This window comes from Salmo salar, chromosome 20 (genome assembly GCF_965601325.2).
Source record: "Salmo salar chromosome 20, fSalSal1, whole genome shotgun sequence".
NCBI lineage: Eukaryota > Metazoa > Chordata > Actinopteri > Salmoniformes > Salmonidae > Salmo > Salmo salar.
In genome coordinates this window covers 62593677-62617293 of record NC_138310.1, presented here as the reverse complement: position 1 = coordinate 62617293, position 23617 = coordinate 62593677, and the positions used below count along the sequence as shown (strand labels likewise).

General features: G+C 42.9%; 2 protein-coding genes and 4 non-coding genes across 6 annotated transcripts; 1 reads left to right on the top strand and 5 right to left on the bottom strand.

Annotated features, from left to right (window-relative positions):
- The first annotated feature begins 243 nt into the window (after positions 1–243).
- LOC106581056 (phosphorylase b kinase gamma catalytic chain, skeletal muscle/heart isoform) lies at positions 244–13460 on the top strand. Its single transcript, XM_014162766.3, has 10 exons — positions 244–468; positions 3155–3297; positions 7089–7267; positions 7864–7918; positions 8155–8220; positions 8488–8651; positions 9385–9475; positions 10521–10674; positions 11157–11282; positions 13057–13460. The coding sequence occupies exons 2-10, from the start codon at positions 3215–3217 to the stop codon at positions 13321–13323; spliced, it is 1185 nt and encodes a 394-aa protein (XP_014018241.1). The 5' UTR covers positions 244–468; positions 3155–3214; the 3' UTR covers positions 13324–13460.
- A 1060-nt stretch (positions 13461–14520) lies between these two features.
- Positions 14521–22877, bottom strand: LOC106581054 (T-complex protein 1 subunit zeta). The gene is made up of 14 exons (XM_014162762.3): positions 22622–22877; positions 22053–22116; positions 21695–21829; positions 21295–21468; positions 18325–18428; positions 18117–18227; positions 17352–17511; positions 16931–17013; positions 16559–16655; positions 16118–16265; positions 15430–15563; positions 15157–15259; positions 14975–15047; positions 14521–14874 (listed from the first exon to the last, which is right to left on the bottom strand). The coding sequence occupies exons 1-14, from the start codon at positions 22756–22758 to the stop codon at positions 14802–14804; spliced, it is 1596 nt and encodes a 531-aa protein (XP_014018237.1). The 5' UTR covers positions 22759–22877; the 3' UTR covers positions 14521–14801.
- Positions 15828–15963, bottom strand: LOC123729358 (small nucleolar RNA SNORA15). Its single transcript, XR_006761144.1, has one exon. It is a non-coding gene; the product is annotated as a small nucleolar RNA SNORA15 (small nucleolar RNA).
- On the bottom strand, positions 16719–16856 carry LOC123729357 (small nucleolar RNA SNORA15). Its single transcript, XR_006761143.1, has one exon. It is a non-coding gene; the product is annotated as a small nucleolar RNA SNORA15 (small nucleolar RNA).
- LOC123729360 (small nucleolar RNA SNORA22) lies at positions 17085–17223 on the bottom strand. Its single transcript, XR_006761146.1, has one exon. It is a non-coding gene; the product is annotated as a small nucleolar RNA SNORA22 (small nucleolar RNA).
- LOC123729359 (small nucleolar RNA SNORA15) lies at positions 17727–17861 on the bottom strand. The gene has a single exon (XR_006761145.1). It is a non-coding gene; the product is annotated as a small nucleolar RNA SNORA15 (small nucleolar RNA).
- Positions 22878–23617: the final 740 nt, after the last annotated feature.

Here is a 23617-nt window from a genome sequence, read left to right as displayed (position 1 = left end):
ATTACATAAATTGGATCATCCTTGTGGAACATTTGAGGAACACTAGACTAGAGCAAGAAGAACATGCAGTTATTTGTATGCAGTTTCTTTATTATTGAAGTACTACTACTACAATACATTTATATGCCACCTGTTATGCACAGTCAATTATCTGAGACGGTGTTGCATGCAAACTATTAGCGGGGATGTCACTGATTAGAATGTAAACCGGGGTGTTATTTCATGAATAGGAAGAAGATATGTGTACACGCGTAAAGGTCCTGTGCTCTTCAACTAGCACGGATTTATTTTGGGCATCTGACATTAGCATTCGCCCTTTTCCTATCCTAGCACAGTCCACCATGAAGACTTACCAACTGTGTTGATATCGTTAGTGAGCCAGTTGCTCGTTTGTTACTTATTTTTATGAAGTGTTTGAATTATGATGGATTTAACTGCATTGTAAGGACTAAACACGCATTGATTACGGTGAGTGTTGATCGTGGGAATTTCGTGTTTGTTCAACTTGACAAGACCGCGATTTAAAAGGTCAAATAGTGATAAGTGAAATGTACGACAGCAGTTGATGGCTGATTTATAAGATTTGTTTCCAAAATGGCTTGCGATTCAATCGGTTAATTTGTAACAATACTGGAAATAGTGTAACAGGCTGATGATGCTCGACCCACTCAGAACAATAGTGTATCTTGTGTATTCCACAAAATTCAATGCTCGCATGCATTATTATGATAGATTAATTATATCTAGGAATGGTTCCATTTATTATTAGTCCATCAAATATTTCTGGAATACTTTTAACAAAAATGTAATCATTACATAATGTCGCGTTCATTCACGTGCCAGTCGGAACTAGGAAACTCAGAAATGTCCGACTTGCTAACTGGTTGAAGCCGCACATGTATAACTACAACCAGTTAGTAAATTGCACATTGCCGAGTTTCCTAGTTCCGATTAGTACCTGAACGCAGCATAATGCGTTGGCTAAATCAATATTTTTTAAAAATATATATATTTTCATGGGTTTATGAATAACCTAGTGTAATGAGAAATAGCCTAGCTATATCTATTATATTCTGTCACACGTTGTTCTTTCCCTCTGATCATGGCCACCTACGGAGGGGGCCGGGGGCGGAGCTTGGAAATGTCATTATATAGCTCGTATTTAAACCAGTTCAACATGGCATCTGCGTCTCTATCCCGGGTCGACCTGTTCTATTTACACATACAGTTGAAGTTGGAAGTTTACATACACCTTAGCCAAATTCATTTATACTCAGTTTCTCACAATTCCTGAATTTAATCCCAGTAAAATGTCCCTGTTTTAGGTCAGTTAGGATCACCACTTTAATTTAAGAATGTGAAATGTCACAATAATGGTAGAGATAATTATTTATTTCAGCTTTTATTTCTTTCATCACATTCCCAGTGGGTCAGAAGTTTACATACACTCAATTAGTATTTGGTAGCATTGACTTTAAATTGTTTCACCTGGGTCAAACGTTTTGGGTAGCCTTCCACAAGCTTCCCACAATAACTTGGGCGAATTTTGGCCCATTCCTCCTGACAGAGCTGGTGTAACTGAGTCAGGTTTGTAGGCCTCCTTGCTCACACACACACCTTTTCAGTTCTGCTCACAAGTTTTCTATAGGATTGAGGTCAGGGCGTTGTGATGGCCACTCCAATACCTTGACTTTGTTGTCCTTAAGCCATTTTGCCACAACTTTGGAAGTATTCTTGGGGTCATTGTCCATTTGGAAGACCCATTTGCGACCAAGCTTTAACTTCCTGACTGATGCCTTGAGATGTTGCTTCAATATATCCACATCATTTTCCTTCTCATGATGCCATCTATTTTGTGAAGTGCACTAGTCCCTCCTGCAGCAAAGCACCCCCACAACATGATGCTGCCACCCCCGTGCTTCACGGTTGAGATGGTATTCTTCGGCTTGCAAACCTCCCCCTATTTCCTCCAAACATAACGATGGTCATTATGGCCAAACAGTTATATTTTTGTTTCATCAGGCCAGAGGACATTTCTCCAAAAAGTACGATCTTTGTCCCCATGTGCAGTTGCAAACCGTAGTCTGGATTTTTTATGGCGGTTTTTGAGCAGTGGCTTCTTACTTGCTGAGCGGCCTTTCAGGTTATGTCGATATAGGACTCGTTTTACTGTGGATATAGATATTTTTGTACCTGTTTCCTCCAGCATCTTCACAAGGTCCTTTGCTGTTGTTCTGGGATTGATTTGCACTTTTCGTACCAAAGTACGTTCATCTCTAGGAGACAGAACGCCTCTCCTTCCTGAGCGGTATGACAGCTGCGTGGTCCCATAGTGTTTATACTTGCATACTATTGTTTGTATAGATGAACGTGGTATCTTCAGGCGTTTGGAAATTGCTCCCAAGTATGAACCAGACTTGTGGAGGTCTACAATTTTCTTTCTGAAGTCTTGGCTGATTTCTCTTGATTTTCCCATGATGTCAAGCAACGAGGCACTGAGTTTAAAGGTAGACCTTGAAATACATCCACAGGTACACCTCCAATTGACTCAAATGATGTCAGTTAGCCTATCAGAAGCTTCTAAAGCCATGACATCAATTTATGGAATTTTCCAAGCTGTTTAAATGCAGTCAACTTAGTGTATGTAAACTTCTGACCCACTGGAATTGTGATACATTGAATTAATTATAAGTGAAATAATCTGTCTGTAAACATTTGTTGGAAAAATTACTTGTGTCATGCACAAAGTAGATGTCCTAACCGTCTTGCCAAAACTATAGTTTGTTAACAAGAAATTTGTGGAGTGGTTGAAAAACGACTTTTAATGACTCCAACCTCAGTGTATGTAAACTTCCGACTTCAACTGTACATACATACATACACAACCATTGTCAAACAATTGGGCTACTGTCACCAAACACCTATATCAATTGTCTCCTATGTGCTTGCCTATATTGCTGTTAGGAGTTTAGAATGGAATTATTTTTGGGGGGAATTACATTTTTACTTTAAATTTCAAACATTTCACTGTGTTAGTAAAATCGAACTTAATACATTTTTTGTTAAAAGGGCAATCAACTTCACAAATACAGCTCAGTTTAATGAGGAAGTGAGTTTGCCCTGAATATGACCTGCTGTGTTTTCTTGTTCCCAGCTTGTTGTCAGCAGCAGCAGTACAATAGTCTAGTTTCCTTGGATAACCAGTCACGCCAACATGACCAAAGAGGACGAGATCCCAGATTGGGTGGGAGCTCAGGAGTTCTATGGCAAATATGACCCCAAGGAGATCCTGGGAAGGTATGGTATCATTTGTATGTCATATGGGATTGTTTACATGTACATGAGTAAAAAGAACATGAAGGTATTTTCTATTAATTCACTGCATAGAAATAGCCTGGCCCCAGGTCTGTTTGTGCTGTACACCTGTAACAAACTCGCATGTCAACTCAACAATGTTTGGCAATGCATCGCAATGACCATATGAGTTGGCTATACAGCCCACAATGATCTGGGACCAGACGAGAACAGAAATAATAATAAACAGAAACTCTAAACACACATCATACACCCCTCAGTCTAGACTGCTTATGGAAGGGAGTTGGGGTTTCTGGGAACTCACTATTAAACCCTGTCATCAGGGACATCCTTTGTGTCGTATCACTGTGTGTTGTTTGTTAATCAAGAGAGGTATGCCATTACGTAACTAAACTATGCATTGTTGAGCCGGGCGGCATTCATTTGAGCGTGTTTTAGGACAAAGGTTTTGGCACTGAACAGTACTAGTGATTGGTCAGCTAGTAGAGTCATTATGTCATCCCACTCGGATTCAGACAGGGGGTCACTTGTGTGATTAAGAAATTGCGTTATTTTCAAATCCAATTTTATTTGTCACATGCGCCGAATACAACAGGTGACACACCTTACCGTGAAATGCTTACTTACAAGCCCTTAACCAATAATACAGTTTAAAAAATAGTTAAGAAAATATTTACTAAATAAACTAAAGTAAAAAATAAAATAAAATGTAACACAATAAAATAACAATACAGAGGCTATATACAGGGGGTACCAGTACCGAGTCAATGTGCGGGGTAGTACAGGTTAGTCAAGGTCATTTGTTCATGTAGGCAGGGGTAAAGTTACTATGCATAGATGATAAATAGCGAGTTGCAGCTGTGTAAAATCAAGGGGGGGAAACAATGTAAATAGTCCAGGTGGCCATTTGATTAATTGTTCAACAGTCTTATAGCGTGGGGTTAGAAGCTGTTAAGGAGCCTTTTGGACCTAGACTTGGCGCTCCGGTATCGCTTGCCGTGCAGTAGCAGAGAGAACAGTCTATGACTTGGGTGACTGGAGTCTTTGACAATTTTTGGGGCCTTCCTCTGACACCACCTAGTATATAGGTCCTGGATGGCAGGATGCTTGGCCCCAGTGATGTACTGGGCCGTACGCACTACCCTCTGTAGAGCCTCACGGTCGGATGCAGAGCAGTTGCCATACCAGGCGGTGATGCAATCGGTCAGGATGCTCTCGATGGTGCAGCTGTAGAACCTTTTGAGGATCTGGGGACCCATGCCAAATCAGTCTCCTGAGGGGTAAAATGTTTTGTCATGCCCTCTTCACGACTGTCTTGGGGTGTTTTGACCATAATAGTTTGTTGGTGATGTGGAGACCAAGGAACTTGAAACGCTTGACCTGCTCCACTACAGTCTATCGATGTGAATGGAGGCGTGTTTGGCCCCCCTTTTCCTGTAGTCCACAATCATCTCCTTTGTCTTGCTCATGTTGAGGAAAAGGTTGTGGTGCCAGGACAAAGAGGTTGTTGTCCTGGCACCACACTGCCAGGTCTCTGACGACCTACCTATAGGCTGTTTTATCGTTGTTGGTGATCAGGCCTACCACTGTTGTGTCGTCAGCAAACTTAATGATGGTGTTGGAGTCGTGCTTGGCCACGCAGTCGTGGGTGAACAGGGAATATAGGAGGGGACTGAGCATGCACACCTGAGGGGCCCCCGTGTTGAGGATCAGCGTGGCAGATGTGTTGTTGCCTACCCTTACCACCTGGGGGCGGCCCGTCAGGAAGTCCAGGATCCAGTTGCAGAGGGAGGTGTTTAGTCCCAGGGTCCTTAGCTTAGTGATGAGCTTTGTGGGCACTATGGTGTTGAACACTGAGCTGTAGTCAATGAACATCATTCTCACATAGGTGTTCCTTTTGTCCAGGTGGGAAAGGGAACTGTGGAGTGCGTCATCTGTGGATCTGTTGGGGTGGTATGTGAATTGGAGTGGGGTTTCTGTTGATGTGAGCCATGACCAGCCTTTTAAAGCACTTCATGGCTACTGACGTGAGTGCTACGGGGCGGTAGTCATTTAGGCAGGTTACCTTAATGTTCTTGGGCACAGGCACTATGGTGGTCTGCTTGAAACATGTAGGTATTACAGACTCGTCAGGGAGAGGTTGAATATGTCAGTGAAGACACTTGCCAGTTGGTCCACGCATGCTCTGAGTACACGTCCTGGTAATCCGTCTGACCCTGCGGCCTTGTGAATGTTGACCTGTTAAAGGTCTTTCTCACATCGGCTACGGAGAGCATGATCACACAGTCGTCTGGAACAGCTGGTGCTCTCATGCATGCTTCAGTGTTGCTTGCCTTGAAGCAAGCATAAAAGGCATTTGGCTTGTCTGGTAGGCTGGCGTCACTGGGCAGCACGCGGCTGGGTTTCCCTTTGTAGTCCGTAATAGTTTGCAAGCCCTGCCACATCTGACAAGCGCCAGAGCTGATTGTAGTAGTATTCAATCTTAGTCCTGTATTTACGCTTTGCCTGTTTATTTTAGTTTTTTGCCATTGTTTCTCACAAGTATCACAAAACGTTAACAAAGACAGGACAGATCAAAGACAAGATAATTCATCATCGTTTTTTGTACATAAAAAAAACACATTTAGTATGTGGGCCACATGAGAATAAAACCCACCACAACCCTGTTGTTGCCAGCATCATACTCCAACTAACAGAGCCACTCTACCCTTGTCAGCACAAGTTAGCCATTTACCTTAAAGAAAACCTTGATAAAGCTTTACCACTGTTCTTATTGGGCTGGTGGGCTCTGTGACATGTCACATAAACAACAGTATAGTATGGCATAACACACACATCACCTGTATTATCGTATCAGTTTCCTGCACATGTAGAGAACAACAACATGCTTTTAGAGAGAACACTTGTATTTCAATATACTGAGGGGTATGTACTTGCTTTTGTGGCCTAATGCAGCTTCATGTCATTATATGGAGTATAGGCCTACTTGCAAAGTGCAGAAGGTTCTCAAAAAGAAAATGGTAAGGATGAACATGTTTTTGAGACTGCCTTAATATATAAAGCTGTGCTTCAGATATTTCAAATATTTTATCTGATAGGGATAGACAATCAGTCTCAGCCTTGTGAGATTTTAGCTCTAGTATATGTTCTGCATTAGATACACATTGTGTCCTGTATTGGTTTATTTAGAGTTGTATTACATCCTATATAATCTCTCGTAGACAGATGCACGTAACATAAATGGTAGTAGCATCTGTCGACAGACTGTGGAACGCGACGACCAACAAGGAACTTTGTTCTGGTACGCAGATTTTCTGTCACTAATCGTTTGAACAAATCACGATTTAGCTTCTTTTGAATTTCGGTAGGGGAGGGGACATTTTGCCCATAGATTTGCACGAAACTAGCTAAATTTCCATTTAGAGAGATTGAGATTTCGCTAGTCCCGTTGGTACATTTTCTAACACGTCTCCCTTGTAATTATAGTACATCTATGCTCCCCATAGAATTTAATCTTAAATATTTGAAGCAATTCCACAAAATGTTAGTTCTGGGTGTCCGAGATTACATCCTATAGAGTGATGATCAGAGGTTTGTGGATTCAAATCCCTGGTGGGGCACATTGCCGTTGTTTCTTTGCTATGGAACAAATCTAACTAAATAAGTTCCACTTGAGTATTCAGCTGTACAAATAAAATAAAAACTTGAAATGTGTGTGATGTAATTTACTACCTTTAGATATGACGCTGTTCGTTTTTCCTGTCCTTGTTCAGGGGGGTGAGTAGCGTGGTGCGACGTTGTATTCATAAACAAACCCAACAGGACTATGCGGTCAAAATCATTGACGTCACTCCTTCTGACAAGATCTCGTCTGCAGAGATCGAGGAGATCAAAGAGGCCACAGTGAAGGAGATTGATATTCTCAAGAAAGTCTATGGAATGGACAACATCAGTAAGCAAAATAACACCACAATGTGTACATTATTGACACTTTAATGGAACTTCATGTATATAACAACAAAACTACCTGGAAAAAACTTGAGGAAGAAACTCACACATCCATCTAGCCTATTCCTGGAGTAGGTTTAATCTGGATTTGGAAAATGGGCCCTATAAAAACATTATTCACCCATCTGGTCTAATATGGAGTGTGGAGCACATTGACATGGATCTCTGAAGTTATTTTACAATAGCTTTGTTCAAAGGTTATGTCTATGCATCCTAGAGGGTTGGACAACTTTAGCATTTGCTCTCCTCTACTGCTTCATAACCATGACTGCGCATCACTTGTTTAGCTAGAAAAGGTCAAATTGATAATATAACATCTGTGTAACTCTATGGCTGTGTTTACACAGGCAGCCAAATTCTGATATTTATTCCCCCACTAATTGGTCTTTTGATCAATCACATCAGATCTTTTCACAGCAGATATTTTCAGAGCTGATCTGATTGGTCAAAAGACCAATTTGTGAAACAAATATCAGAATTGGGCTATCTGTTCTACTGGTTGTAGACATACATCATAACAGGCCTATTATCTCTCCACAGTCCAGCTGAAGGACTGCTATGAGTCCAAAGCCTTCTTCTTCCTGGTGTTTGACCTGTAAGTAACCAGACAGACTCTGCAGCATACAATCACGTAATCTGTCAATTTCCTAACAAGGAATCTTATAAATATTTATACAACATTTAAAAAACACTTTCCAATCAAGATACAAGGAAGAGTGACATTTTTAGTGCACCAATGATTTTCTCCAGTGATTATACAGAGTACATTTGACTCAACACTTTCTGGCCCTCAGGATGTATGCATACCAATATAATTTGTCTCTCTCCCAGGATGAAGAGAGGAGAGCTGTTTGACTACCTCACAGAAAAAGTAACTCTGAGTGAGAAGGAGACCAGGTCAGAAACTCTACCTCACACACATTCATTCACTATCTTATTGTCGTACATCTTGGTTCGGTCCCCTCAAAAATGTATATCTGGACAAGACTGTTTGGGGTTGAGGGGTTCATTAGACATTTGAGGGACATTGACAGATTTGCTGTGTGAGAGCTTTAGAATTTGAGTGATTTGAGGCTAGTTTGGCCCTAATGGGAAGAGGCTTGCATGTTTAGGGAGTGTGAGAGATATAGATCAGAAGGACAACATTTCCCTATTTTCCTGTAGGAAGATCATGCGTGCCCTGCTAGAGGTGGTTAAATTCCTCCATGACCAGAACATCATCCACAGAGACCTCAAGCCTGAGAATATCCTGCTGGATGACAACATGGACATCAAGCTCACTGACTTCGGCTTCTCCCTGCAGATTGAGCCCGGACAGACACTGAACGGTTAGTTAGTAGTTTCTATCAACAGATGTGGGGTCTACGACTGGCAAAGAAAATCTAGTTAATTACTGTCCCACTCAATCTCATTTTGACTGAATTAGCAGTGAAATCATTGTAGAAAGTTGTCAGAATACCCCATGTCCACAATTGCATACCACATAGAATTAAGCATTATAGCGGAAGGTAATGAGGGCTACATACTGGCTGCTCAGTCAGTGGAAGGAAGCCTCATATTTTGAACGCTGTGGTGCTAAGTTAGAACACTAGTTGTCAGTGCTATGTAGAGGAACCCTTTCTAGCTAGTCAACGCCCCTAAATCCTCTTCCACAACCCACTCCCCTTCTGTCCTGTCCCTGTCGTTAGCTCAAGCAAAGGTTAAGATGCAACAGGACACTTGCTGAGCTATTTGCTGTTCCCAAATCATTAGGAGCATGTGTTGACCTTTCAAAAGGCGACACTGTGACTTCTCAGCATGCACAGAACTTCAGACTAGGAACTGCAGTCAGTTTTTTTGTGGTAAAATACAATCCACACTTATACGTTTGTCAACAAATACTATATAGGTTCAGGTTGAATGATAAACATGCAAAGAACAGTCAATTACTGTAGTAGACTATGATGTTTCCTGTATCAGCTTGAGACTTTCATATACATTTATTGTACTCATAATTATGAGAATATTAATTATTACTAATATTCACCTAGCAATGCCCCCTCTATCTGTTTTCTACGCCAGAGGTGTGTGGGACCCCTGGCTATCTGGCTCCTGAGATCATTGAGTGCTCCATGGACCCCAACCACAGGGGATACGGGACTGCAGTCGACATGTGAGTACTCCGATTACACACAACTACCCATTCACCTTTCCATCTACCCGCTGGATACCAGATCTTGGATAAATAATGTACATAAAACTTCTCTGTCCTCCCACTGCTCCAGCACTTAATTTATTTTATTACAAATTATATATAATGGAAATATTATCGCTAATCACCATTTAAGTGCAACATTTATTTCTAAAAGTATCCATTTAGTTAAGCTTGTTCCATAGTATTTATTTAGTTTAATATTACTTGGTACCTAGTTTTTACATGGTAGCTAACTGCCAAAATAAAGGAAACACCAACATAAAGTGTCTTAATAGGGCGTGGTGCCACCACGAACCGCCAAAACAGCTTCAATGCACCTTCGCATAGATTCTACAAGTGTCTGGAACTCTATTGGAGGGATGCGACACCATTCTTCCATGAGAAATGCCATCATTTTGTGTTTTTTTGATGGTGGTGTAAAACGTTGTCTCAGGCTCAATTGGGTTGCAATCTGGTGACTGAGACGGCCATGGCATATGGTTACCTCGTTTTCATGCAAATCAAACCATTCAGTGACCACTCCTGCCCTGTGGATGGGGGCATTGTCATCCTATGGAGGCATAGCCATGGTATTTATTTATTTGACCTTTATTTAACTAGGCAAGTCACTTAAGAACAAATTCTTATTTTCAATGACGGCCTAGGAACCGTGGGTTAACTGCCTTGTTCATGGGCAGAACGACAGATTTTTACTTTGTCTGCTCGGGGATTCGATCTTGCAACCTTTCGGTTACTAGTCCAACGCTCTAACCACTAGGCTACCTGCCACCAAAATAAAGGCCTGCCCAGCCTTTTTATACATGACCCTAAGCATGATGGGATGTTAATTGCTTAATTAACTCATAAACCACACCTGTGTGGAAGCACCTTCTGTCAATATACTTTGTATTCCTCATTTACGCATGTTTCCACTATTTTGGCAGTTACCTGTATATTATATGGTGAAATAAAGTCCTAGAAAAAGTATCACTATAATCCTGATGATGATTTATCGTGATTCCAGATGGAGTTCAGGGGTGATCTTGTACACCCTGCTGGCTGGATCCCCTCCCTTCTGGCACAGAAAACAGATGATGATGCTTCGTATGATCCTAGCTGGGAACTACGACTTATCCTCTCCTGAATGGGACGACCGGTCCGACACTATCAAAGACCTAGTGGGTTTGGAATGATTAACACTGTAGCTTCAAAACATGGTTAAAACTATACTTCTGATCTCAAGGATAGTCAGCTGCATCCATAGCTCTGTCAATGAATCCACTTTATTGGTCCATTTGCACAGATACTGTTTATTTTTTGCTGTCACAGTACCCAATTTGACACACATCACAGGCTGGGAGCAGTGCCCCTGGGGCACAAGTGGTAGTGCCTTGCTAATGGCAGAACAGCGGTAGGTTGTATATACGGGATATTGAATAAGGCTCACTCCCTGCAGATTTCCTCACTGGCAGCTCGGGGGTTCCAACCCTCCGTTTACCGGCCCACCCCTCTAACCTCAAGGCTACCTCCTCCCCCTAATTTGAGAGTGCCTACATTTCTCCAGCCGCATCCTTCAGCTTTTTGTCAGAATGGCCACTTTTTTTGAGGGGGGAATCCTTGATTGCCCCTTAAATATTGCCTCATGTCTCCCTGTTTTCAGATCTCCAGGATGTTGATGGTAAACCCAGATCAGCGTTATACAGCCCAAGACTGCCTGAACCACCCCTTCTTCCAGCAGTATGTGGTGGCTGAAGTACGACACTTCACCCCCAAGAGGAGGTTCAAGGTAAGAGCAGCAACACTATACAAAGATTCCCATGTGATGTGGAATCAACACCACGGTTGGGGATTTATGTTTGAGTTCAGAAATCCTCATGGTAAATTAGTTTTCTAAATGTCAATATCGGAACTGACTGGGATCGATGGCATATGACACCGTAATAGCAGTCATAGGCCAAATAAATCCTAACATGCAGTCTGATGTACAGTCGTGGCCAAAAGTTTTGAGAATTAATGTGTCAGTCTGCTGCCTCAGTTTGTATGATAGCAATTTGCATATGCTCCAGAATGTTATGAAGAGTGATCAGATGAATTGCAAAGTCCCTCTTTGCCATGCAAATGAACTGAATCCCCCAAAAACATTTCCACTGCATTTCAACCCTGCCACAAAAGGACCAGCTGACATCATGTCAGTGATTGTCTCGTTAACACAGGTGTGAGTGTTGACGAGGACAAGGCTAGAGATCACTCTGTCATGCTGATTGAGTTCAAATAACAGACTGGAAACTTCAAAAGGAGGGTGGTGCTTGGAATCATTGTTCTTCCTCTGTCAACCATGGTTACCTGCAAGGAAACACGTGCCGTCATCATTGCTTTGCACAGAAAGGGCTTCACGGGCAAGGATATTGCTGCCAGTAAGATTGCACCTAAATCAACCGTTTATCCGATCATCAAGAACTTCAAGGAGAGTGGATCAATTGTTGTGAAGAAGGCTTCAGGGCGCCCAAGAAAGTCCAGCAAGCGCCAGGACCGTCACCTAAAGTTGATTCAGCTGCGGGATCGGAGCACCACCAGTACAGAGCTTGCTCAGGAATGGCAGCAGGCAGGTGTGAGTGCATCTGCACGCACAGTGAGGCGAAGACTTTGAGGATGGCCTGGTGTCAAGAAGGGCAGCAAAGAAGCCACTTCTCTCCAGGAAAAACATCAGGGACAGACTGATATTCTGCAAAGGGTACAGGGATTGGACTGCTGAGGACTGGGACTAAGTCATTTTCTCTGATGAATCCCCTTTGATTGTTTGGGGCATCCGGAAAAAAGCTTGTCCGGAGAAGATAAGGTGAGCGCTACCATTAGTTCTGTGTCATGCCAACAGTAAAGCATCCTGAGACCATTCATGTGTGGGGTTGCTTCTCAGCCAAGGGAGTGGGCTCACTCACAATTTTGCCTAAGAACACAGCCATGAATAAAGAATGGTACCAACACATCCTCCGAGAGCAACTTCTCCCAACCATCCAGGAACAGTTTGGTGACGAACAATGCCTTTTCCAGCATGATGAAGCACCATGCCATAATGCAAAAGTGATAACTAAGTGACTCGGGGAACAAAACATCAATATTTTGGGTCCATGGCCAGGAAACTCCCCAGACTTTAATCCCATTGAGAACTTGTGGTCAATCCTCAAGAGGCGGGTGGACAAACAAAAACCCGCCAATTCTGACAAACTCCAAGCATTGATCATGCAATAATGGGCTGCCATCAGTCAGGATGTGGCCCAGAAGTTAATTGACAGCATGCTAGGGCGGATTGCAGAGGTCTTGAAAAAGAAGGGTCAACACTGCAAATATTGACTTTGCATCAATTTCATGTAATTGTCAATAAAAGCCTTTGACACTTATGAAATGCTTGTAATTATACTTCAGTATTCCATAGTAACATATGACAAAAATATCTAAAGACACTGAGGCAGCAGACTTTGAAAATTAATATGTAATTCTCAAAACTTTTGGCCACGACTGTACATAGAACCAACACATTCTCACCCTCATCATCATGTCACCAGGTCGTCTGCATGACAGTGCTGGCTGTGATGCGCATCTACTGTAATTACCGCCGCGCCAAGCCTATCACCAAGGAGGTGATCAAGAGTGACCCGTACGCCATCAAGCCCATCCGCAAGCTAATCGACGCCTGTGCCTTCAAGATCTATGGCCACTGGGTCAAGAAGGGCCAGACCCAGAACAGAGCCGCCCTGTTCGAGAACACTCCCAAGGCCATCTTGCTGTCCATGGCTGCAGAGCCCGAGGACTCCTCCATGCACTCCTGGTAATGATGCGGTTTCTCAGTCCAGGTCCTAAGAGGGAGGTGGGACTCTACATAAGCTTGCCATCTGTCTCAATTCTCTATCCTTTTCAAATCTAATGGTTTTAAATGTGTGCGGAGGAGTGTACGGCTGCACACATCTGGAGAAAGGACAGAATTGGGCTGGTATGTCATTAGGCTCGGCTCAGGATTTGACTCCATCTGTCTTAATTGGGCTGATTGAAGCGTTGGTGTGACGCAATAACAAAAACAAACTTTGGGTTGGACACTTTAGAGATGTAGCATGAGATATAGCTTGTTCTTTGTATCAAAAAAGAGGCTTGGTGAAAATCCATGCTAATGGATTGCAGATATTTGTTGCTTGACTGGTATGTCTTTTAAACCAGTGGTTCTCAAACCTCGCCTCAGGGACCCCCAGCCGTTCCATGTATTTGATCTATTCCACACCTGATTCAACTCGTCACTAATCAGGCCTTTGAATAGGTGAGCTAGTTTAGAGATACAACAAAATTGTGATACGTCTGAGGTTCCCAGAGGTTTAAGAACCACTGTTTTAAACTATGGATTGATTTTAACAAAGACTTGGGAAATATCCTAGAACTATACCCTCCAACACCTGCACTGAGGAATATTGGTCTGTGTTTAGTACATAATGGAACAAATAGCTAGATGACATCCACAGTGGAATGTTACATCACTTTTCTATGGCTTATACAGTATTGCAGGTCTCAGAAAATTCAGAGATGAAATAGTGCACACATCCAGGCTCTCTATTCTTTTCCAACATGAGTATGATGTCCAGTCTAGTATATAGATGTATTCTGAAATGTTGCTCCCTACTGAATTATTCCTAGATAGTGTTAAAGGTAATTTCAACCATATAATGAGCCTCAAATTCCATATGCGTAGAGTGTTATGCATAAGACAATTTCTATGCATGCAAAGCTTCTTAGTGCTAGTGATTCTCCCCGTCGCTCAGTATGTGCAATGAACCCGGCCTGTACTAAGACATGTGCATTTTTATTGACATACAGTGTGAGTTATACTGTACTTGGTCATGTACTGTAAACTGTTTAAGGGAGCATGAGAACACTTTAATTGTATGCTAACATTGATTAATTTTATTTATTAAATCTCAACCTGATTGATGTATGTGATTGGTGCAAAATGTATAACTTATGATTTATTATAATGAGCTTCAAACTCAAAGCCAAGCTACAGGTTTATTACATACTAAGAGAGGTTTATACATTCTTGGTATGATCCATAACAAAAACAAAAATGAACACGTGGGATGAAAGTGTCCATCCATGTATAATACGACAGAACGGACATGTCAACAAGATAATTCTCCAATCACCACCTAGGATGAGAACCTAATACTGGTCCATTTATTCCCCTAGTTATTCTACGAGGCTGCGCTAATAACTAGTATCTGAAGTGGTAGTCATCCACAAGAGCTCATCTCGGTCATCGGTTCTGACCTTAGCCCTTCAGGGATGACATGCCTGCTCTCATGATCTCATCCACCAACAGGATGTTGCTGGCTATTACCGTGCTGTGGACAGAAAAATCAATAACAGTTTAATCCAAAGGGTCATTGAATCTTAAATCTGAAGGGTCGTACTGAATTGAGATTAAAAGGGTGTTGTTCTTACCATGAGTGAAGGAGTTGTTTCTTAACACTGTAGTTATCCCAAACCCCAGCTTCCGAAGCGACCATTGGTTCACCTAAAGAAAAATTGGTACATTTAAAGTGATTCATATTTTTGTTTTGACATAGGAAATGGGTATGATGTGAAATAAATCCATATCCTCAGTTTGAGGTTAAATTCCATACCAGAGCTCAGGTCGACTCCAACCAGCTGACCACTCTCTTTGTACTCAGTCTGGAGTTTGACCAGGGTCTCCATTGGATCATACCCAGAGTTCTGGGCTAGTACCTGGAGAGAAAGAAACAGTCAGTCAGCAGTACTTAGCAATAGATCTAAGACTTTTCTTAACTAAAAGCTGATGTCCTTCATTGTCAGAGTTAAATAGCTGTTATATCAATAGAATGCCAAAGCACGGAAGGCATTGACAAAAATAAATAACTTTAAGACTCATTACATACCTTAGGGATGATGAGGAGGGCATCAGCAAAAGCCTGCACACCCAGCTGAGCCCGGCCTTTCACTGAGGGTTTGTGCTTTATCAGAGCATCATGCACAGCCACCTCAAAGGCCCCGGCCCCTGACACCACGCAGCCTGCAAAGTCAACACTGGGATCAGACTCTGAACATCAGCTGACAAGCAATACTGAGAAGATCAGTCATTGATATGGGTAGGCACACATTGAAAAACAAAAGGATTTCTAAAAGGTATTATTATACACACAAAATTAAGTGATTTGAGGCAGAGTGGTGTTTGAAAATGTGAATGGATGCCATCTGACCACAGACTTATCATTCCATTGGGAAGACTTTACAGTGGGCTGTTCCTGAAGAGTTTTAGTATGCACTTAAACTAGCTACTTGTATTCACTTCTCCAAGGAGTAGGTGAGGCACAGGTCAGCACTCACCTTTAGTAAAGAAGTAGTGAAAGGATGTTTTGCATGGTGTCTGATTGCATCTACTACTGACAGAGTAACACAGAACTCGTCCATGCCTACAAATCTATTCCAGCATCGTTACAGAATCAGTCCCATCTTGATAAAACCAAACTCCCCCACTCAATATCTGATAGAGCTGGATTCAAATAGTTGCTGAGTTTGATTAATCCTCCCTAGTGTCAGATGAACTTCCATTGCAGCGGTACATACCGTCCTCGATGGCGTTCTTGACGGCCCTGAGCCCATCCCTGACTGCGTCTTTGATCTGGGTCAGGGTGTGTTTGTTGGGTCCCTTCACAAGCAGGGTCACTGACAGGGGGTTTCCACACTTCTCTATGAATGTGTACTTCTCCTCACCCTGTATGGGGGGAGAAACCACTACATTACATATTTAACTTCACAATAAACCACAATTACATGTTTGGCCATCATGATATCATACACATTTTTACCAAATCATACATTTTCATAGTATTGGAAAGAAGAGGCAAGGCAAGTTGAGAGGCCCCTTTTGTATCCTCACTTAGTGGGGTGAATGTGGCCAGTGATTCCACCCACCCACACCAGGAGGAATTCTGTACCAAATGTTCTGGAAACTGGTACCGACGGTTTGTCCTGGTCTAGAGGTAAAGACCCAGCATGTTAACTCACCAGTGTGTGTTCATAGACCAGACCAGCCTGGCCCAGGCATTCTGGGGTGAGGTCTTCGAAAGAGTTCATGGCGATACCTCCACAGGCCAGGGTGAGTCTGGGGGGAGACGGGGTAAAAGTGTCAGCCAGACACTCAAATATTACATTTGCCACACACACACACTGTATTCACTCCTCCACTGAGTAGGTGAGGCACAGGACAGCACTCACATTTAGTAAAGTAGGAGTGAAAATATGCTTTTGCATGGTGTCTGACTGATTTTACTACTGTCAAGAGTAACACAGAATTCGTCCATGCACAAGAGTACCTCTCCAAGATGCACTGTTCAAGCTTGTAAACAAAGACTGAGGCAGGCTATATAGTTTTTGTACCTTTCCATGTTCCTCCTCTTGGTCCTACGCAGAGCTACAATGCCCTCTTTGGCCAGAGCATCCAGGGAATATGGGTCAATGCCCTGTAAGGAGTAATTTAAAAATATATATATTTAATGAACCCAAATGTAATTCAAATAATTTTTAATATGCTGCATGTACTGGTCTGCTGAATACATGTGGAGGAGAATGCAGCTCCTCCAATGCAGAGGTTACAGACCACACTTTACTGTAGCACAGAGTAAAATCCAAGGGAGCTACAAAGAAAGCACACAAGGGTGTTCACTGTGCTGTCAGACACTTCTGCTTAATAAGAGTATTGCCTCAGAGTCTTCAAAAAATGTTCTTTGAAAGATTGATGATACATCACATTTCCAAAATACTTTTTTCGCCAGTGAATAAATTAACTTCCTAGTCATACCTTCTGGTTGAGGACCACAAAGCCCTTGCTGTTATCAGCACAAACTGCGTTCTTGAGCTCGATGATCTTCTTCACACGCTCCTCGATGAACTTCCTCTCAGCAGCCACCAGCTTCTCCCTCTCGCCAGCACTCTTGTAGAAGAAGCCAGAGTTCACCTCACTGAAAGTAAAGGAGGGGTTTATGTGAACGGACAGCTTAGAAATCCATGTTCTTTTCACAGGACACTCTATTGGAAAGTATACAACATAGGCAGTCCCACTACAAGCCCCTTTACTGTAGTAGTTACGTCCTATAATATTGACTTTCCAGTGACCAAAAATCATTCCTGCTTAAAAAGAGCTTTGCCGCTTCTCTGAAATGAACTAAACTGCAGGACTTGTATTCACTTCTCCATGGAGTAGATGAGGCACAGGTCAGCACTCACCCTTAGTAAAGAACTAGTGAAAGGATGCTTTTGCATGGTGTCTGACTGGATCTACTATTGACCGTAACACAGAATTCATCCATGCCTACACATGGGGCGGCAGGGTAGCCTAGTGGTTAGCGCGTTGGACTAGTAACCGAAAGGTCGCAAGTTCAAATCCCCGAGCTGACAAGGTACAACTTTGTCATTCTGCCCCTGAACAGGCAGTTAACCCACTGTTCCTAGGCCGCCATTGAAAATAAGAATTTGTTCTTAACTGACTTGCCTAGTTAAATAAAGGTAAAATAAAAATTGTCCACCTAGTAAAAGCCAAAGATAGCTGCGCTAACATTATACTGACGTTTTCTCATATTCCAAAGAGGCATTGCAAGTGAGCACAAAGGCATCCTCCACCCGTTTCTTCATGTCTGGATGGCGGGCGCCGTGGTCCAACACCAGGCCTCGGATCAGCCTAGGGAGCGGGACAGAAAAGGTCACAATGTTGGACACAATTCAAATGTACGCATTGTCAGTGACTGTATATGAGGGAGAGTGATATGTACACTCACTGTGTGTCGCTGTCAGTCTTATGCTTCATCTCCATGATCTCTACCATGAACAGGTCAATAGGCTCGTTGGGTCTGTGGATAGCCAGCACAGCATCCACCACAGCCTGAAAAATATACCCCAAGTAAAGGGAGTGAAGTTATTAGATGTGCTGATCACACAATCAAATGACAAGTACAGCATTCCTTGATTAAGCTTGTCTGGTGCAATGGAGCCCATGGACGAGCCCCCCCCAAAAAGTCCCACACCAGCCAGGCTCAAGTAAATGCTCTAAGTCAGGGATGGGTAACTCCAGTCCGAGGGCCTGATAGGTGTGTTAGCTGGGGCAAAAGTGTGACAGACTCCAATAGACCAACTAATCATGATATTCAGTTTAAAATGCAATTGACTTAAAAAAAAATTAACAAAAATAAAATAAAAAAATGCCTGTTTGCGCTAGGGATGGGGAAAAGTGTTCGACCACTCCGGCCCCGAGGACTACAGTAGCCCATCCCTGCTCTACACGACCAAAAGTATGTGGACACCTGCTCGTCGAACATCTCATTCCAAAATCCTGGGCATTAATATGGAGTTGGTCCCCCCTTTGCCATTAGAGCCTATACTCTTCTAGGAAGGCTTTCCACTAGATGTTGGACCATTGGTGCAGAGACTTCCATTCTGCCACAAGAGCATTAGTGAGGTTGGGCAATTAGGCCTGGCTCGCAGTCAGCGTTCCAATTAATCCCAAAGATGTTAGATGGGGTTGAGGTCAGGGCTATGTTCTTCCACACCGATCTCAACAAACCATTTCTGTATGGACCTCGCTTTGTGCACTGCATTGTCATGCTGAAACAGGAAAGGGACGTTCCCAAACTGTTGCCCCAGAATCTAGAATGTCATTGTACGCTGTAGCGTTAAGATTTCCCTTCACTGGAACTAAGGGGCCCAGCCTGTACCATGAAAGCCCCAAAGCATTATTCCTCCTCCAAACTTTACAGTTGGCACTATGCATTGGAGCAGGTAGCGTTCTCCTGGCATCCACCAAACCCAGATTCGTCTGTCGGACTGCCAGATGGTGAAGCGGGATTCATCACTCCAGAGAACGTCTTTCGCCAGAGTCCAATGGTGGCGAGCTTTACACACGCTTGGCATTGTGATCTTAGGCTTGTGTGCGGCTGCTCGGCCATGGAAACCCATTTTATGAAACTCCCGACGAACAGTTATTGTACGGACGTTGCTTCCAGAGGCAGTTTGGAACTTGGTTGAGAGTGTTGCAACCGAGGACAGACAATGATTTTACGCGCTGTGTGCTTCAGCACGCGACGGTCCTATTCTGTGACCTCCCACTTCGCAGCTGAGCAGTTGTTGCTCGTAGACGTTTCCACATCACTATAACAGCACTTATAGCTGACCGGTACAGCTCTAGCAGGGCAGAAATTACAAGCTTTTGTATATATAGTGCAAGTAAAAAATAAAAATAAAAAATGCAACATGGAAGTGTTGGTCTCACGTTTCATGAGCTGAACTAATGTCCCAGAAATTTTCCATACGCACAAAAAGCTTATTTCTCTCAAATTTTGTTCACATCCCTGTTAGTGACCATATTTCATTTGCCAAGAGAATCCATCTACCTGACAGTTGTGGCATATCAAGAAGCTGATTACACAGGTGTACCTTGTGCTCGGGACAATAAGTCCATTAAAAATGTACAGTTTTGTCACAACAAAATGCTACAGATGTCTGAAGTTGAGGGAGCATGCAATTGGCATGCAGGAATGTCTACCAGAGCTGTTGCCTGATAATTTAAATGTTAATTTCTCTACCATAAGCAACTTCCAACGTTGTTTTAGAGGATTTGGCAGTACATCCAACCGACCTCAACAGCAGACCACGTGTAACCACAGCAGCCCGGGACCGCCACATCCAGATTTTTGACCTGCGGGATCTTGAGACCAGCCACCCGGACAGCTGATCAAACTGTGGGTTTACACAACCTAAGAATTTCTGCATAAACTGTGAGAAACCGTCTCAGGGATGTTCATCTGCATGCTCGTTGTCCTCACCAGGGTCTTGACCTGACTGCAGTTCAGTGTGCTCTTCACTGATAAATCCTGGTTTCTACTGAACCGGGCAGATGGCAGACAGCATGTATGCCGTTGTGTGGGCGAGCGGTTTGCTGATGTCAACGGTGTGAACAGTGACCCATGGTGGCGGTGGGGTTGTGGTATGGGCAGGCATAAGCTACGGACAATAAACCAAATTGCATTTTATGGACGGCAATTTGAATGCAGACACAGACAGCCCCATATACTAGCCACCACTGCGACCTGTATGCTCTCGTTGGCTGGCCCTCGCTTCAGATCTGTCGCCAAACCCACTGGCTCCAGGTCATCTATAAGTCGTTGCTAGGTAAAGCCCCGCCTTATCTCAGCTCACTGGTCACCATAGCAGCATCCTACCTCATTTGCACACACTGTATATAGACTTTCTCTATTGTATTATTGACTGTATGTTTGTTTATTCCATGTGTAACTGTGTTGTTTGTGTCGCACTGCTTTGCTTTATCTTGGCCAGGTCGCAGTTGTAAATGAGAACTTGTTCTCAACTAGCCTACCTGGTTAAACCAAAAAAATAAAGAGATCTGTACACAATTCCTGGAAGCTAAAAATGTTCCTGTTCTTCCATGGCCTGCATACTCACCAGACCTGTCACCCATTGAGCATGTTTGGGTTGCTCTGGATCGACATGTACAACAGCGTGTTCCAGTTCATGCCAATATCCAGCAACTTCGCACAGCCATTGAAGAGTGGGACAACATTCCAATGGCCACAATCAACAGCTTGATCAACTCTCTGAATGAGATGTCGCCCTGCATGAGCCAAATGGTGGTCACACCAGATAGTGACTGGTTTTCTGATCCACGCTCCTACTTTATGTTTTAAAAGGCATCTGAAGAACAGATGCATATCTGTATTCCCGTCACAAACACACACCTCTGTGAGGAGATCAGCCAGCTCGGCGTGGACCTTGGTCCTGAGGGAGGTGCGGGCCACGTGGATGAGGGTCTCTCTGTCCATCTCTCTGGTCACCTTCATCTCCTCGAGCACCTTCAGAGCCTTCTCCTTGGCTGCCTCAAAACCTTCTGCGATTATCCGTGGGTGGAGACCCTTTTTGGGGGCAAAGACAGAAAAAACAGGTTGGGAAAAAACACAGGAATAGGGGGTTAACTAATGGTACTGGGATGCAGATTATGCAACCTGCTTTAGTGGCACCGATTCTACATTTATCAATTAAATCCTTTTAAGTCATCACACAACCTTGCTAAAATGAAATGCTTTATCTAGGAAACTATTTCAATTACATGTTGGGGGCTTCCCCCAAGCCCCATCTCACCTCTGACACGTAGAGGTCTGCTTGTTTCAGGAGCTCTCCAATGATGAGCACATTGGATGTTGTACCGTCACCTGTGATGTCATCCTGTGCTGTAGCCACTTTGGCAATCAAGGATGCTGTCGGATGCTGGATTTGCTGATTGAAGACAATAATTTTGTGTCAAAGCAAGAACATAAGGCAACACATCTCACAATTAGTAAGGTTACAGATGTTAGGTGAAGATGTACTGGTCTACTGAATACATGTGGAGGAGAATGCACCAACTCCTCCAATGCAGAGGTTACAGACAACACTTTACTGTATCACAGAGTAAAATCCAAGGGAGCTACAAAAAAAACTCATGGGATATTTGTCTTACCATTTCGTGCAACAAGACATTACCATCTTTGGTCAGCTTTATGTCACCAGCCCCTGATACAAGCCTGCAAACAAGCACACAAAACATAATTTGTTAGAGGCTCAACAAATGGATATTTAAAACATGACTAGATGCATTGTACACTGTCTCTAATCACGAGTATAGCTAGAAAACAATGAGACTAGTTGTATATAAACTGATAGTCAGCTTTTCAGTTATAGTATAGTCTCCAAATGATCTAGGTACCTACTGATTATCCTTTATTGCTAATACCATTGATTGGTCAAATAATCCAGTGCCCATTGTAAAACCACTCCCTGATGATAATTCAGATAGCTAAATTACAGCTAGCTAACGGTAGCTACGTATTTTGGAGGTGGCTAGGAAATCCACTATCTATCAATCAAGCTAACATATTTCCTTGGAGAAACTACTGCGTACAATGGATCAGACAAAATAAACATATCTAATACCATAAATGGTCTACTGGCTGCCAGGATACCACGATGTTAGCTAAACTAGCAGCAGTAGCATGCTAACTGCTAACAAGCATGGCCAGTTGCACTCACATTTTCATTGTTCCTTTTGGTCCCAAATTACTTTTGAGCACATCCTGAAGACCCCGAGCAGCACTGATATTTACTGCAAGAGCGGCTTGAGCACGTGCTACCTCAGCTTTCGGGTTTAATGCCTTTATAGCAGTCATGGTGTAAACATTTGCTATTCAGTTAATCCACGCTGCAGAATTTACTGTAAAGGCTAACGCTAAATTAAGAAAGGCCGGTTTCTGGAACTCTCTAGGCTTCACGTGCGGAAATTGACAATGATCCCTCCTTACTGTCGTCTTATTGGCCAGATGTTAGGCGGAAATCCAAATTACCCTGTATGATTGGTGAAACAATAGGTAACTCAAGTATAGAAAAGGCGGAGTCTACTTTTTTGTTCAGGAGGTTCAATTTGGCGCTAAGCGGCACAAATTCACAGATCTTTATAATACAAATCTGTTCAAACTCAGCTGTTTAGAAGAGGATGTGATTTACAAGTCAGATAAAAAAGTGCCCTACTCCTTTCTAGAATCTACCAGCATGAGCAACCACTTTGTATGAAATTAACTATTAATATGGACATAAATAGCTAATGTATATGTAAAAATAGATGTCATTTGTCTCACTATCAAAAAGGCAATGCAGTTGGGGGCGGAATAGCCATCTCGAGACAACTCCGATATAGTATTTTTTTTTTTTAAGTTGCCGGGATGTCACGTGTCCTACTTATCTCAGTACACTAGTAACAATTTAATCATTACGAAACTTTTATTAGATCAAATAAACCTCACGTTGCAAATAAGCCACCAAATTCGACTCTCACTGATCTCCACACAAAAACTCCTTGCTTGGTGGGCGAAGCAACGAAAAAACGCCACCTGCTGGACATTCTTTTCTGCCGAGTTGGGCATCTCACATCTTCGCCTCTGGTGTTACGTAAAAGCAGAGATATTAGAAAAAGGGGGAGATAAGAATTAAATGGGTCAATTAATGCAGGAACGTATAACGCCCCCACCCAGC

Excerpts from the sequence above, each read along its gene's own strand:
- LOC106581054 (XM_014162762.3), bottom strand. The coding sequence starts at position 22,758 with ATGACTGCTATAAAGGCATTAAACCCGAAAGCTGAGGTAGCACGTGCT. Across the intron at positions 18,429-21,294 it reads TGGCTGATCTCCTCACAGAG|GCTGTGGTGGATGCTGTGCT; the intron begins GTGTGTGTTTGT and ends TATATTTTTCAG. Across the intron at positions 17,512-18,116 it reads TCTTTGGAATATGAGAAAAC|TGAGGTGAACTCTGGCTTCT; the intron begins GTCAGTATAATG and ends CTTTACTTTCAG.
- LOC106581056 (XM_014162766.3), top strand. The coding sequence starts at position 3,215 with ATGACCAAAGAGGACGAGATCCCAGATTGGGTGGGAGCTCAGGAGTTC. Across the intron at positions 3,298-7,088 it reads CCCAAGGAGATCCTGGGAAG|GGGGGTGAGTAGCGTGGTGC; the intron begins GTATGGTATCAT and ends GTCCTTGTTCAG. Across the intron at positions 11,283-13,056 it reads CCCCCAAGAGGAGGTTCAAG|GTCGTCTGCATGACAGTGCT; the intron begins GTAAGAGCAGCA and ends TCATGTCACCAG.